The sequence below is a fragment of the Strix aluco genome, chromosome 7 (genome assembly GCF_031877795.1).
Source record: "Strix aluco isolate bStrAlu1 chromosome 7, bStrAlu1.hap1, whole genome shotgun sequence".
NCBI lineage: Eukaryota > Metazoa > Chordata > Aves > Strigiformes > Strigidae > Strix > Strix aluco.
In genome coordinates this window covers 11,376,037-11,391,974 of record NC_133937.1, presented here as the reverse complement: position 1 = coordinate 11,391,974, position 15,938 = coordinate 11,376,037, and the positions used below count along the sequence as shown (strand labels likewise).

General features: G+C 37.8%; 1 protein-coding gene across 3 annotated transcripts in view; it reads right to left on the bottom strand.

Moving 5' to 3' along the window:
* OGDHL (oxoglutarate dehydrogenase L) overlaps window positions 1-15,938 on the bottom strand; it is a 55,685-nt gene that overhangs the window by 16,472 nt on the left and 23,275 nt on the right. For all 3 annotated transcript variants that reach the window (XM_074830479.1, XM_074830478.1, XM_074830481.1), the window contains exons 7-16: window positions 15,480-15,626; window positions 14,786-14,876; window positions 14,095-14,274; window positions 13,601-13,729; window positions 13,047-13,226; window positions 12,617-12,769; window positions 11,164-11,266; window positions 10,432-10,560; window positions 7,991-8,141; window positions 4,615-4,742 (exon numbers count right to left, since the gene is read on the bottom strand). In XM_074830479.1, coding sequence (XP_074686580.1) covers window positions 4,615-4,742; window positions 7,991-8,141; window positions 10,432-10,560; window positions 11,164-11,266; window positions 12,617-12,769; window positions 13,047-13,226; window positions 13,601-13,729; window positions 14,095-14,274; window positions 14,786-14,876; window positions 15,480-15,626 — 1,391 coding nt within the window. The remainder of the gene's footprint in view (window positions 1-4,614; window positions 4,743-7,990; window positions 8,142-10,431; window positions 10,561-11,163; window positions 11,267-12,616; window positions 12,770-13,046; window positions 13,227-13,600; window positions 13,730-14,094; window positions 14,275-14,785; window positions 14,877-15,479; window positions 15,627-15,938) is intronic.

Below are 15,938 nucleotides of genomic sequence, written 5' to 3'. Positions count from 1 at the left end.
CATTGAAAGGTGTGATCCTAACACAGATACCTTTTGCAAACTTTTTGACAGCCATAAAAATATCTGGAAAAATATATCCAAATGTAATCTATACATTCTGATTAATATTTTGAAATTAATTCTGCCAAGACTACTACTTCATGGAACATCTGTCTGTGGTATACCCATCTTTGGTATACCAGAACTCCTTTTCCACCAGGCAAACGACAATGAGAGTTCCTAACATTAAAGTTATTCCACCAGCAATTATAGCAATTGCTAGGGAGTCTGTCAAGAATTACTACTCCTTACCTGCATGTGGACAAAAGGCATTTAAAGAGCAAGATTTGAACTGTTAAATTTAAAAAAAAAATAAAATTGGTGGAAAGACATCTAGACAGATGCAAGGTGAACAACCCAGGAGAGGGTGAGGTGCTTCTCCTGAAAGGGATTTGTTGGGTCACCAGATGAGTCAAGGTCAGGACAGTGACCCAAGCTAGAAAGACTCCACAGTTCTAGAGATGGGACATGAACTGCAGCAGAGCAGGCTCCTTCCCAGGCCTCTCACGAGGGCTCAACCTCAGACCAGAGTAAAGCGTTAAAAAAACTGCAGCAGACACCTTGCAAACTTTTATTGTTTGTGTTTGCAGAGACAAGAACTGAACATTTCTTCAGAATGCTGTGCAAACATTATGAGTTTAAAGGATTAACTCTTACACAGCTAGAAACACAGAGAACAGGTTTAAGCTGTGAGGAAATCCACTGCCAAGACAACAAGTCTACAAGACATAGCTTTCAAAGAACGACAGGTAAAGAATCTGCAGACCCAAAGGGTGGCGGAGAGCCACCAGCCAGCTCCTGAACACCAGGCAGCCACTCAGGGCTCGGAGCACACCAGGGCACAGGGGACCAGGACCCAGCGCAGCAGTTCGGTAAACTTCCAAACTGAGGGGAGAGAGGAAAGGCGAATACACAGCACTTGACTAAGGTTGCAAAACTAATGCTTTAACTGCTGAAGTTCATTAAGGTCCCTAGATGACAGGCATAGCAGAAATGCTTGTTTCTATTAGTCCAGTTCCTGCTGTGCTCTCAGTGTTTTTTTGTCGCTGTGGCAGAGAAAGAGGTGTTGTCAAGCAAAATGGCAGCTTACACAGCATATTATGCTGTGGTTTTCCCCACAGCACTTTTCACGTTGTTATAAGAACTGCAGTTTTTCAATTAATAAGACTATAGCTTAATTCAATATGACTTAAGGCATGAATGTTAACTAATGGTTATAGAGGGCTTATCAGTGAGGGATTTAATGTCAGAATGAGGAGAGTTACAAAGACAGATTTGTGCTATGTTTAACAGAAAATCTAAGCATAGGGACTAACAGAAGGACATGCATCCTTTCACAAACTCAAACACAGCCCAGAGGAAGTGAAGTTAATACCCATCTGGTGGCTGACTATTAAACAGAAAGACTGATGCCTTCTTAAAGCTCCACGCAGACGCCACTGAGAACCTGGTCCTTGGTTACTACAGCAGTCTATCCTATTTCTTAGCACAGTTTCTGACAGGTAATTGTATTTGCTACTCCTAACCTTAAAAATATGTTGGTCTGAATGAGTAGTAATACTACATATTTCATTCTAGGAGTGTATTGCAAAAAAAAGTTTAAATCAGTACCTGTCCTCTTCCCTTCATCTTTTGCTTTAAAACACGACCCTCCCCCTTGAAAAAGCTGTACTCTAGGTCTCATGGTTCAGGAATTGGCTGAACTACGCACTAGTTCCAAGTCTATCTTGCCTGGATGTTCCCTGAAGTTCCCAGTACAGGATGCTACAGCCCAAGACCTCTCAAAGCCAGTACTGAACCTGACAGAGAGAATCACATCTCCTGGATGGAGAATCATCACCACACAAGTCATTCTGAAGGCAGTAAAGAAAGACAGGAGATACTTTCAAGTATTTAAAGAATGGTGAAGAGGTAGCACGGAGTGCTTGTAAGTTACTTCTGCTTTTCTCCTCTAGATCAATCAGCAAATAAACTCAAACTTTTTTGGTTAAATGACTTCACACATCCATCACTTATACTCCCAGACATTCAGTTTCAGTAAAAGGGAAAATTTACAGCTAGACGAGTGGATGCACAACTAAATTGTAATAATCTGGATATAGCTAAAAATAGTAGACATAGGATGTAAAACAAAATTATCAGAGGTTGTTAAATACCCTGATTTAATGCCCCAGTACACACACTCCACAGCTTCCTGTATACAAAACATAAGCAATTGTTTGAACTACAAGTTAAGACTGCTTTTGTTTTATTTCTGAGTGAAATCAGTCTTGTCAGAGTATCATTTTAACAGAGCAGTTACACCCCAGGTGTTCTCAACCAGCTCAACAGTAACTTGCTGCAAAGCTCATAGCTCTGAACAGATGCCAGCTCTTGGCTTATGTGCCTGCCAAGGAAATAATCTGTAGTTTTATCATGCTGGGTTATTCAATCCATGTTTACTTAGGTCTAATTCAACAAAATGAAGGGAATTCCCAAAATGCTTCTGAGGTACTGCATGTTAACACAGTCATAAATTAAATTCTTAACACTTGGTTCCCCACCCCCCCTTTATATCATCTCACAACCCTCCCACCCCGCCACCAAATACTTTAGGGCACTAATCCCAAACTGTTCACTTAACAGGTTTATATAATAGAAATAGCAGTTAGAGAAAATAAAGTGTTGGGGATTTTTGCTGCTCCTGAAGAATCAGCTCCTTGAACTGCAAGCATTCACTTATTCTTCCATGTACTAAAAAAGAGACCCGGTGATGCTACCAGCCAAACAGGTAGCAATTCTAATAGCTCCTCTTTGACTGAGATGCTTAACTAGAAGAGACACATTCACACACTGCTGCATATCCCAATGCTGCCTCTCTATGGATACAATACACAAGAGTAAACATGTTGGAAAAAGTTGATATGTAAAAGCTACCACAGGAGAGGAAACTTAATTATAAAATCACTTCACCACAGAAACATGGCATTTGTAGTAAAAAAAAAAATAGTTAAAAAAAAAATCACCACTTATCAACTATTTCTATCAATTTAATCTAATTTACTGTTAGAAAAGATCTCAGTCATAAGAGATTTAAAGTTCTTAATAATTAAAAACATCAATATTACTAGTTTTGAAGAACCTGTCATCCCATCTGCTGAAGCAGAATTGCACAGAAATTACACTCATTTTCAGCATATGAACAAATCTGTATTTTGCCCTATTGCTTGTATTCAATGAAAGTTTTTAAATCAACTTTCACATTTCTGTTGCCGGGGGAGGTAGAATAGCAATAGTGAGCAGGATGAGATCAGGAAAGAGAAAGAGAGTCCATTTGGTTAATTTTTTGAAGAACAGAATTGTGGCAATAAGAATTGCCCTTCACACCCTATTAACACTAGGCTTCCTAAACCTATTAACGTGTAATTTTTGGAACAAAACCACATTTCAACCATACCCAGAAGTTTGTCACTTTCACATTTGACAGTTTCTCCGCTTTTGAGAAAGCATTAGGTGCATGTTCCAACATGGCCAAGAACAACCACAACAGATGGATACTTTCAACTGAAGCCCAAAATTGTAAAATGTGGGGATGCTTGTTTAAGAGATGCCAGAACCTGAGAGGGAGAGCTTTGATATCCATTTCACATATAACTGTTTTACAGCTTTTCTCCACTTTCTCTTTCTTGCTGAGCTCTGCTTCTTATATAGCTACATTATTCTCTGAAATTCATCTTCTGTCATTACTATGTAATTTCCTGTGAAATACTAAAGACGCCAATGCTAGCATATTCTGTGACTTTTCCACCAAAAGCTGCTTAAGTCTCCCAGTTTATTATGTCGAAGTACAAGCAGGTTCTAAGCAGTCTAAACAAGCAGGTGTACCATTTGAAGAGTGCAGAAAGTTTTGCGCTGCAAGCACACTGAAACCTGCAAATTAATATGCCTGATACCACAGGCAACACATTCAAAAATTTAAAAAAAAAAAAAAAGAAACAAAAACCACACAAACACAGACTCAGAGTTTTCCCCTTTAATTTTTAATTTATTCTAAAATTTTAAAACTAAATACATTAAAACCGAGACCCATGATAGCACACTGTAGGAAAAAAAAAAAACCAGGAGTTTGGCTTAAAGTTTATACTACCATGATTTCTTAAAAACCCTTCAAGGTAAAGAATCAATAAGGGACAAATCTCACAATGAACAGGGTAAATTTATTGAATCTCTTGATAGAGCTACTTTTTTTCAGGGGGTCAGGGAGAATCAGTTTAGGCATTTTGATTGGATTTTAGTTCCCTGTTCTGCAATTCCTGGCTCCCACCCGATACAAAACTGTTATGAATATGACAACGTAAAAATACAGAGTTTGTTTATCATTAAATGCCACTAGCAGGAGGAGACTTTTTTTTGTTTGTTTAGAGGCTTGGCAAACTCAAGTAACAAAGTAAAACTTTGTAGCCAGAAGGCTTAACCCCCATTAAAGCAAAATCTGAAAAAAAAAATCCTCTTAATTAGCACTCATCATTTCCTACATCTTGTTTGAGACCTCTTAAAACAAAAGCAGATCTGTCAGATAGTTACCCCGAGACATACCTAAGACACCATATTCGGAAAGGGAGCTGTTGCAGACAGTATAGGGGGCCTGCTGCTCCCAGAGGTGATTCATGGGAACACACGTTCTCTTGTCAACTTCTTGATCATGAAGCACATGATGACGATGGCTGCAAATAGTTGTTACAAGAAATTAGCTAAGAATAACTTTGGGCTTTAAAAGGGCTGTTTTCAAAGATAAACCATCAAAGCCATGTTCCAGAAAGCATGCAAGCAACACAGTTATCTTTGCTTTACACCACACCCTGGTTTGGTTGAAACCTAGCAAAAGAATCACATGTCTAAATACAATTGCTTCACCGTAAGGACTTTCACTGACTATCCAGGCTTGTTCTCAAGCACTCGTGAAAACCAAAAATACCTCAACACTAGAAGAACTGGGGAGAAGGGAATGGGTGGGGAGGTTGTTGCTATAAAACAGACCAATTAAAGTAAAAAAAAACCCAAAACAAACAACAGAAGAAGAAAATTATTAAAAACATTTCACACTGACTCCCTGGCAAATTCTATTAATCTTTTCCTTAAACTAACTCTTGTCTTTTATGCAAAAATTTAATCTAATCTAATCTCAGCACAAGACTTGAAGCAGTTGTATCCTCTTTTCTGCTATTTCCACTCACATGCACCATTTACAGTTCTCTAGGACACCATTAATCAGCATTAGAATGGGGCACCCAGGAACAATACCAAAACATAGATGACTGAAGTAATTACTGTAATCCATTAACTCTCTGAGCAGACTAACTGAGTGAATCACACCAATATGTCCAGCTTTACAACTGCTAACATAAGGACAGTTATTATACTGGTAACAACTACTGTGTGCTGTATAGCTGCCAACACTGAACTGAAGACTGAATCTTTTTGTACTTCCCTTTGCTATAATGAATGCCAGCAAGAGGGCTCTGAAATTTATTTAGAAGTCAACAATATAAAGCCAGGAAAAGACAGAATCTTTGAAGAACAGCATAGGGAGGGAAGTAGATAGAAAGGGGAAAGTACACACACCAGACAGCTGTTAGGCAGAAATAATTTTTGCTAGTGTCATTTTCTTTTTGTCATTCAGCCAAAGATAGAAGGCATAGCTAGGTGATAAGCTTCTTTAGCACAAAGTTTTGTGTTTCCCCAGCAAAAGGTGATTATAGTGAGCATAGATGGACAGCCAGAAATACACAGACATAGAAGTCAGATATTGCTGTTGTGCGGTTGTCAGGTTTACTGACATCAAACCAGTACAGAATCAAGTCTCTCTCCTCCTTCCCTTCTCCACAGTGTGTCTCCAACATGAGAAGGGACCCAGTCCTCCTAGCTGCAACTTTATCTAGCTTCTGTTGTAATTTGTTTGTAATGTTGAGTACTGAAATGGGAAGAAAGCAAGCTGTCACACTGAATACTGTCAGAAAGGGCTATTTTCTAGACAGCACCTCAGAAGCTCCAAAACAGTGAAAGCACTCCCATCATGCTGTCTTCATGATGGCCACGAACTATCTTCAATTCTTCCCAAATTCTAGCCGACACTCCCTCTTCAATTAGTCCCAGAGATTTGAGACATTATGCACTTCAAAGATTTTTGGCAGTGAAGGAGGGTCTTCTCAGTACAGAGAGAGGATACCATGACATATACTTTCCATGTGTTTGCAATGTGTTTTTTCCAATAAAAATGCACCAGCATTTGCAAATGTCTTCAGCTGTTAGGGAATTTGCTCACCTTTATTATAAGTGACAAACTCAACCACAGCTAAAAAAGAGCAGCTTTACTGAAAACTGCAGTATCTCTTAGATGTGCTTGTAGTATGTTAACTTTTTTACCTATTCCTCTGATGAAATAAGCCTGAATACAGAATAATAGGCTGTCTTATATATTTCTACAGCATTGTCTTCTGTTTAACAAAGTAGTTGAGTATTCTCTGACTTCCTCAGGTCCAAGGCTTTTTTCTTAATCTCACCCTTTATTGTCCAACTGCCCCATCACATCCATAACAAGAATTCATAATCACACCATAGGCTAGTATTTTGTACATTCCACTACCCATCAGGAAAACTCAAAACTCAACGGTAAAGCAGAACCAGGTTACTATAAATCAAACATCTGCAGTACCAGCTTCAGTTCTAAACTTCATAAGAATTTGTTTGAACACCTTTTTACTCCTTTTCTAAAAGGCTGAATAATAAAATCCAGATGGCACAGGAATCCTTAGCTAGTCTTTGTCAGTCTAAATAGCTTTTTATTTGAACACATTCTTTATTTTTTCCCTGTATTACTGTGAGCAAAACAATTATTTTTATCTTAAACATAAAGAAAATCTGGACAATACTTGTGGAAAATCCTCTTCCACCAGTGAGAGAACTGGGAAAACAGAGAATCAGTATTCTCAACAGAAGTCTATAAGCATGTGCTAGACATGACTAAGCACTCACCTGAAACAGGTGGGTAGGTTGCTAAACAATGAGCACGTGTGTTCCTCTCCCTGGAGATGGTCACCACTTTACAAGACCATGGTACTGAAATCAAGGAGGATGAGAAATTGGAGAGGAAATCTCCCAATTTTCAGTTTTGTTTTCAGGTCTTGTTTAAAGGATTTTATTAAACCACCATTAGAATGGGAGCAAAAAGAAGAAAGCCCAAAAGACTGGATACCAAATGAAGCTCAGCACAGAAACAGAGCACTGTATCAGAGAAGACAGGCACCAAGATTTCTCTCTCTTTTCTGCAAGCGTTCACAATGAAGCACTGTGCAGCTTCCAGTTCATTCACCCCCAGCAATGGACTTTGCATCAAAGGCTTCAATTAAATACATCACTAACATTTTACTCCACAGAGAATCAGGTAAGGCAGCAGAACTGTATATATTTTACCAAGTGATCAGATTCAGCGTTCATTCATGCTCCATAGTCATTAAAAGTCTTGGTACAATGAACCTTATTTCACTTAAAAAAGCCTTGTCAACTGGCAACACGTTTGGGCACAGGATACCCAAGTTCCAAGCAGCCACCACTGGAATGGTATTTAAGACTTCAGAATCTGCAGCAACAAAATACCCTTCTTTTACTTCTCAGCAATCAGATAGATTGCAGCTGAATTTTTAGTTAAAAAGCAGAAAAAAAAATTTCTGCTTTTCATCAAGAGAAGGAAGAAAGTATCTAAGAACATTTATTTTGCCTTAAATACAATTCTTTAAGATGTTGTTTACAGAGATACAGGAGATTTGATTATTCTTGACTGCCAGAATCTATAATATTCAGATTGATGCTGAATAGCCTCAGCTTCCCCTTCCCCACAGAAGACCATATTGTTTAAAAAATGCCAAGATGTTTCTTTAAGTATGGGACAGCATTTAACAGTTATCTCAGTACTCACCTAAACGTACCCCTCTCCACATCCTGTCCACTTAGTCGGACATGGATTCCTTCTTTCAGAAAAGAGCCAAAAGCCATGTATTCTGCTAAGGCCCAGTCAACAACCCTGTTCTTGGTCATTTCCAAGCGGGCTCTCAAAATCCGAGACAGTCCTACATTGGAATAAAGATCAGAAATCAATGGACCTATTTCAGAGGTATTTTATATTCACATTACATTCATCACTCTCCTTCCCCACTGGCTAAGTTAAACACAGATCCTAATAGGGTCTACAAATTGTTCTTCTAGAACTGAACTGCTAGCAAAGTAAAATAACTTGCATTATGCATGATGTTCATACCTTGTTTTAGAAGAAGAAAATAAGATCAGCTGTGTCAAACTACTGAGGACAATTAAAAAACCTCATGGTGAAATACTTCCTCCTAAGGATTTATTTTCATATCTCTAAGTACTGTTTTATCAGAGACTGAAAATATCAGCTATTGGGTTCATGTTTTTTTCTTCTCTCTCTTATTTTTTCTTGGCATTTGTCTTATTGGACTTCTGGAGATGTTACAAAATGAAACAGGCTGGTTTAATCAATAATATGAATATCATATAAATAGGAAATTGTAGCAGCTGCCAATGGATTTTCAGTTAGTACCAATAGCTGTTTTTTTACAGTGAAGATTTTATAACTTGGTAAGCCAAAACACAAGTCACATACTGTGACTTTTAAAGGGAATAAAGCTTCAAAGATGCACACAGGTGCTTCCAGCTTTCAGGTTATAAGGCTAGTGTATTCAGTGTCACTTGATACCATCTTATTTTCACATCTGCACTGATGCTTTTAGTAAGCTCTTGTTATTTTCTCATATTTCCCTTTGCTACTTTCCCCATTGAAAAAAAAATTGCCCTGTTTGCTTTCCACATAAAACTATTGTCTCATCAAAATTGTTGCATTTTAAGAAAAAAAAAAAATCTTGAAAATTTTCTCTTTAGAATATACTAAACATTTGATAATCTGAAATAATCTTCCAATTGTTTGCTGAAAGACTGCAAGATATTAAGCTGTTTTGTTCTGGTGGAAGGACAAAGGTGCTCTTCCCCTTCTAATTCTCCCAAAATTTTCTCTCTCATGGTCTTTTAAACTGCATAAAAGAATCTACCAGACCAAAGTTTGCTTTGAACCATAAATTTATCTTATATACTGGCAAGTATTACATAGTGTCAATGGTTAATCAAGTCACTAAAGAGAGACTATCTCACCTCTTTAATTAAATGTCTAATATGAAATTTTATTGGCTGACTATTATTTCAAATGTATCAGTGTCACAACAAAGTGCACAAATGTGTAGAAGAGTTTTAAAGTTCATCAATTAACTGTATCTGCTCAACAAGCTTGCAATTGATAACTGGGAATACCCTATCATCATTACCTGTAACAGCGTTTAATTGTCCCAAAGGAACACAAACACATATAACACAGCAGACACACTTTATTCCCTGATGGATGACTCTGGAGAAGATAGATTAGCTAGAGATTTTACACAGAAAAAAACCCCTCTTTCTCCTGATCTTAAGTACATTCCCTACAAGCCAACAGAAGAAAAAAGATCCCTAAACAAAGTGTCTCCACATTCCCCCATGGAATTAACATGTTACTGCTCCCTGTAGAGCTGCTAGACTTCAACCTGACCAGGGAGCAAAAGAATTAACTCAGGACTTTGACACAGTGTCAGGGCTCCCCAGGGAGACCAGCACATTTAACTTCTAACTGGAATAGATGCCAAATTCAGAACTGAATCTCTTCAGACCAAAAGTTAAGACTGTTTGAGAAAATGCTGGATTTGTACTATCATCAACGCTAAATGGTAAACTGAAAGAGAAACTATCTGAATTTGCCCACATAGAGTCCATTCAGCTGTACTAAAATTAGGCTCCTAAGTATATCAGCAGTGTTGCCAGGTCTGAAAAGGCCAAGTTATATTCCTGTGTAGAAAGTTATCTAACTACAGGAAAAGTGTTTTAAACGGACCTCAAGTTACCACTGGTTTTGGCATTAAAAAACCCAAACATTAAATAGTGCTTCCTGAGATGGGTGTCTCGCTTCCTCGTAAGTCCCACAGATGTGCTGCATAGAGGAAGCATTTTCCACAGGGACTTGAAGAATGAAAGGAGCTATTAACTTAACATTAAAAAGAGACTTTTACCTCCCTCAGAGGAAAATCTATTTTAATGAGGTAGGGAACAGAAGTGGCGTGATACTGAAAGAACATTATGCTGAGAACAAGCAGCAGGACCTTAACTGTCACATTCTCCTTGCCCATTGGGTGGAAGAGTTAAAATAAAAGTCACAAGCATTTTCCTCTTTGAGAAATGGCCCAACAGCAACTTGTGTGCAGAAACATAAAATCTGAGCAAGAAACGTAGCCACTAGGAGAAACAAAGACTCCAGCTGACCTGCATGTATTTTGAAGTCTTTGACTGGCACTGAACTAGCCACATTGCCAATGTGAGTCAGCAGGTCTTCTGAAACGCCAGTCGGAGGACAAGACATGCTCTTGGGTTCTCCATCCATGTTAAAGAATCCTGGAAGTAAAAGATTTGGTGAGATGTTCAAGGACTGGTTAAGAGATGTCTACACTATCTACAATTTATTTTAAAACTCACAACTCTTAAAAGACATTCTACACAGCAGCCTAAATCTAGTTCTTCACCTTTCACTGGGAGACACAATCATTTTGATTGTCTGTATGACAACGGAACTTGATCTTACAGACACACAATGATCTGTTTTGTTTCTGCTTTCATTCCCTGTGAAGTCCAACTATGTGGGCAGAGACAGTCAATAAAAGGCATTTGGCACCTCAATCCCTAAAAAAACCCAAAAGGAGCATGAGACATACTCTGTGCCTGAAGGCACAGACAGTTAACACTACAGGCAAAATACTTCTCTGCTAAACTGAAAAGATGTCTTTTTCGAAGTCACACCTTTGCATGCTTTTTAAGAAAATCATCTCTTTCAAGTTGTCTGGTAGAATGTTTTATTTACTATTAACAGGGGCAAACTGAAGGTCACATTTTATTTGAAAGGAACACTGTCTGATAAAAACCATTTGAGTCCTAGAATATGGGCTCAAAATAAAAGCACAGTAGTATTAACACTAGGATAAGTGAAGGGACACTTCTTACCAGGCCAAGGTGAATCAAGCCAGTGCTTGATATGTAGAATCTTATTATCCTTAGATCTAGTATATGCTTCTTCACATATCCTATCGTACTTTGCAATTTCCTCCTGTAGAACAAAAACTTTCTGTTTGAAACAGATAAAAGTAACAGCCTTGTATCTTACAGATGACACCTATCGTTCAGTATGATAAAAACACTTATTTAACTTCTGAAGAACATTTAGTTACAATTATGCAAAAAAACAATTTCATTTTATCTAGGATCAAATTGCATTCTAGAAACATACTTACCCACATAAACTAAATAATTTATTTAGTTTATTGGACAGGTGTTACAGAGGAGAGTACCAAGAACTGAAGTTGCAAGCAGTACTCTAGAATGAGACAGTTCTGAAGTACCAAATACAGCTTACAGTCATATGTCTAATATCAGCATTATTCACCTCTCATACTTCTGGCTACAGAAGCCACTAAAGACTAGAAAAGAATCTCCTAGGAAACTAGTCTGGCTTGGAGAGCCTATCTAAGAATCTGCTGGCCACACCCGTTAATGGCAACAGATACAGAGCCATACTCTGTGGAGGCAGAATGCCTCTACAATATCTATGTTTCAATCCAAAACCACACTCAAATTATTGAGTTAACTAATCTTAAATAGTAAGTAATTAACAGCAGTGCTGAGCTCAGTCTGTACAGCAAAATATCCATCCAGGATCCACTCACCAAAGTCCATGCCACTACTGGCACGCTGTTACAATTCAGGAGAGCTCGCACCGCATGAGCTGTGATTGTTCTAGCGGATAACAGAATGCACCCACACAAACTGCTTTGTTGTTGATCTGCAATATTGTGTCACTACACAGTTAGCCACACTTTCTCAGAAGGTCCTTTTTTGCATCTGCATGCTACCTTTCAAAAAGATTAAGATAAAGACCTAACCAGCTTAATGCAGGCACCAGATGCTACGCTTCATCATTCTGGAATATTTCAAATGATCCCTGAACTTAGCTGATTTATTGTAAGAAAATAAAAAGGTTAAATTGATTTTATTGCATTACTGCTAGATACACGCCTGCCAAGGTTATCAATATGAAGCTACAGTTATACCTATGAGCATTAAAATACTGTCTTACTGCTGAATCAAGAGTCTAGAGATGAAGAACAGCTGACAAATGCCTCCATCTCCAACATTCACATCTGATCACCTTTTACAAATCTCAGAATTGAAGCAAATTCTTTTCTGTGCAACATGCATTAATTACTTGACAGCACTTTCAGTCCTTTTGTTACAACACTATTTTACATGAAAACCCAAACCAAATTGAATCAGAAAGTGCCAAAGGGTGAAGACTTATCACAGTAATGAAAGGAAAGTTTTTAAGCAGACAGCATACAGTGACAGTTGTGTCTTCCTACTGACAGCTTCTTAAGTTCCCTTTAACCCTGTTGACATGTACCTCAAACTCCTGCAGTGTTACAGTCCCATCTGCAATCAGTTTGTCAGCATACTTCTTCAGCACTGGCACCTGCTTATGAATCTGCTTGTACATTAAAGGCTGGGTGAACATTGGTTCATCCATTTCATTGTGCCCTCTCCTACGGTAACAAACCTACAAAGAGAGAAAGACTGTTTCTGTTGGTAACAAAAAATGTAAAATGAAATCTTTCAATTGCATAATTTTTCAGAGATTTTTTAGGACGTTTATGGTATAAAAGCATTGATGGAGTCTTGTAATCTGTTAGGTGTAATCTGTTAAGGTTTTTTTAATGAAGAAACTAAAGACCATTAAAATCAAAATACGTTTCTTGACTGGGTCTTCTAAGCCACAGAAAAATAAGAGTAGTACATAATACACAGAACGAAAAATTAAGAAAATCAAGACTTACCAAGTCAACCACCACATCTTTATTGAATGTGTTTCGCCATTCTGCAGCTACACTGCACACATACATCACTGCTTCAGGGTCATCAGCGTTCACATGAAAAATGGGAGCATTGACCACACGAGCAACATCAGTAGGATATGGAGATGAACGGGCCATACGGGGGTCTGTGGTGAAGCCAATCTAAAAATTCCAGAAACTTCCATTAATCTAATTTGGGCATTTCATTGTTTTGAAGGCTTGAGGTTTCCATTTAATAGTCATTTATGCAGCAGTAGTATCATCTTTTAATTTTGGCTAGCTAGCTTCTTTTTGTTCCCTTAAAAATAAAACAAAGCAAACCTAATCCAATTAAGTGTTACAAATTGAACGAAATAAATGTAGGTGATAAAATATTATCCACTCAGCATTGCCAGATACTATGATCATTTTCAGGAACATCCTAACCATTCTAATAAACAAAGCAGTCAATGCACCCAGATAATAACAAACAAGAATAAAAAAAAATAAACTAGCAACTACTCAGCAGACAAATCGATTGGAAAACACTCTGTTACCTGGTTGTTGACCACAACATGAATAGTACCATTCGTGGTATAGGATGGCAGGTCACTAAGATGAAATGTCTCATAAACCACTCCTTGTCCTGCAAAGGCAGCATCCCCATGTAATAATATGGACATAACCTAAGAGGGAGGATTATACACACATATCCACACGTGTTAGAAAGCAGAACTGCAATTTAAGCTTCTCAGCAGGATTTCTTTGCTCTATATTTCTGCAGTACTTATAAAATAGAACTGTATTTTTATAATAAACCATAGACTTCTCAGCATTCTGCTGTCTCTGCTCAGTTCACAAATGAAAAAGTTTTAAGCCTACTTCCTGAAGTTACCTTTGAGGTACCTTATCTAGTTCAACAGGTGATATATCCCTTTTGTGAAGGAGGAAGAAAGGAAGACTCTGTGATACAAAACTGCTGGTAAACTATTTTTATTAAAAATAATATGAAAAACTAGCAGTAAGAGTTAAGATATTAAATAATCTTTACCTTTTTCCCTGCTGTATCCCCTCGATAAAACTGTTCAGCTTTTGTTTTTCCTTGCACAACGGGATCAACTGCTTCCAAGTGAGAAGGGTTAGCCATCAGGGACAGAGTAATTTTCTTGTTTGTTGCTCGGTTGATCCTCTCATGGTACATTCCCAGATGATATTTTACATCTCCAGATCCCTAACATGCAAGATGTAGTCACGATTCAGTAATGTCATTCATATCAGCTGCACCCGATTGACTACACTTAAAATTTGTGCTTCAATCTAAAAAATGCATCTAGTACATCAGTATGCACTATGGGTATGACACCATAATTTCAAATTGGAACACTGTTCTTATTTTATTATTTTAGTGTCACTATCAAATAATGGATGAATATTTACAGAATATTGATAGTTATTTTATTTATATAAAACGAAGATGCTTATGAGGGATTATGAACTCAGTCAAATGACCCTGAGCTTACTTATCTACAATCATTCATGAGATACCTTCTGTATGTTAGAGGCATGGTACAGTCTTTGAATTTGTTAAGAAATTTCACCAAATCATATTCCTCAAACCAGAAAAGACAACACTGCATTTTAGCAGCTGATAATGCTATTTTCATAATAAGCATGACCAAAATTACCAAAAACTACCTTGAACGTTGACCTCTCCACACAGACTTGTTGAAGAAGCGTCTTACCTCATCAGCTGCTTCAAGTTTGGGATCAAACTGACAGAAGATCTGCTCCAGTTCTTTTCGGATTACATTAGCCAATACATTCAGCCTACCTCTAAAAAAATTCCACAGTTATGTGTCAAAAATGGTAGTAACAGCGTTAACAGCATAAAACTTGTAAAATCAACATGCCACTCTGTCAGAAATCTGCAAGTAAGAGGTTTACTTCAAACTTTTGAACCTGAAACCCTTCATTCTACCCTTCTCATTCCCATTGCAAAGCTCCTCCAACGCATTCCCACAGATGTTTTATAACACCCAGTTATCCAAGTATGCACAATGACTTTTGTAGCTATCAGTCTTAGTATAATGACATTAATAATTAATTCATTAAGGCAGACTGCAAAAGCAAGTTTGATACTAGCTTGCCAAGCTTTCTCAGTTCTAGACTCTATGCAATGGGATAGATACCATGGCTGCTGTCACATTTGCTTGCAGCTTCAAAGTACACTGAAGTGAGTTTCACTAGCATTGACCCGCGAAACCTGTGGCCTCTCACCGACAGGTATTTGTTACAGTCCTGTGTTCCCATTACTCACTATGACTGACTCTTGCTACCCTAGCTTCCCTAATACCAACTTCGTTAACTAAATTCTAGAACCCAAAACTTGTCTTAAGACAATAAACCCATTTGTGGGGGGTTTTCCACTGACATTACCTGTGAGGCATCCCCATTATAACATATTCAATTCCCATTTCACTGGATTTATCAATTATTGTCTTAAGTGCAGGAATCATTACTTCACATCCTTCCAAACCAAATCTCTTTTCAGAAGACCACTTGCGAGCAAGGAAGTCTTCAAATCTGTGACAAAAAGAAACCCAAAAAACCAAGAGAGGGTGCTTGTATTAAGATGATGTAGCAAATACTTATTGTCAAACATCTTTTAGCAAATAAAATTACATTACACCATTATAAAACATCTGTGAAGACATGTTTGTAGGCCTCCAGAGGTAAGTCACATGTAGGGAGACAGACATAGGAGACAATTAAGTCATCTTTCTCCTCCATCTGAAAAGTATTTACCAGGAGTTTGAAAAAATTCAGACAGGAAGAAGAAGAGTCTTCACCTCAGACAAAATTCACTTCCCCAAGTTAAACTCTGCTCCTTTCCAC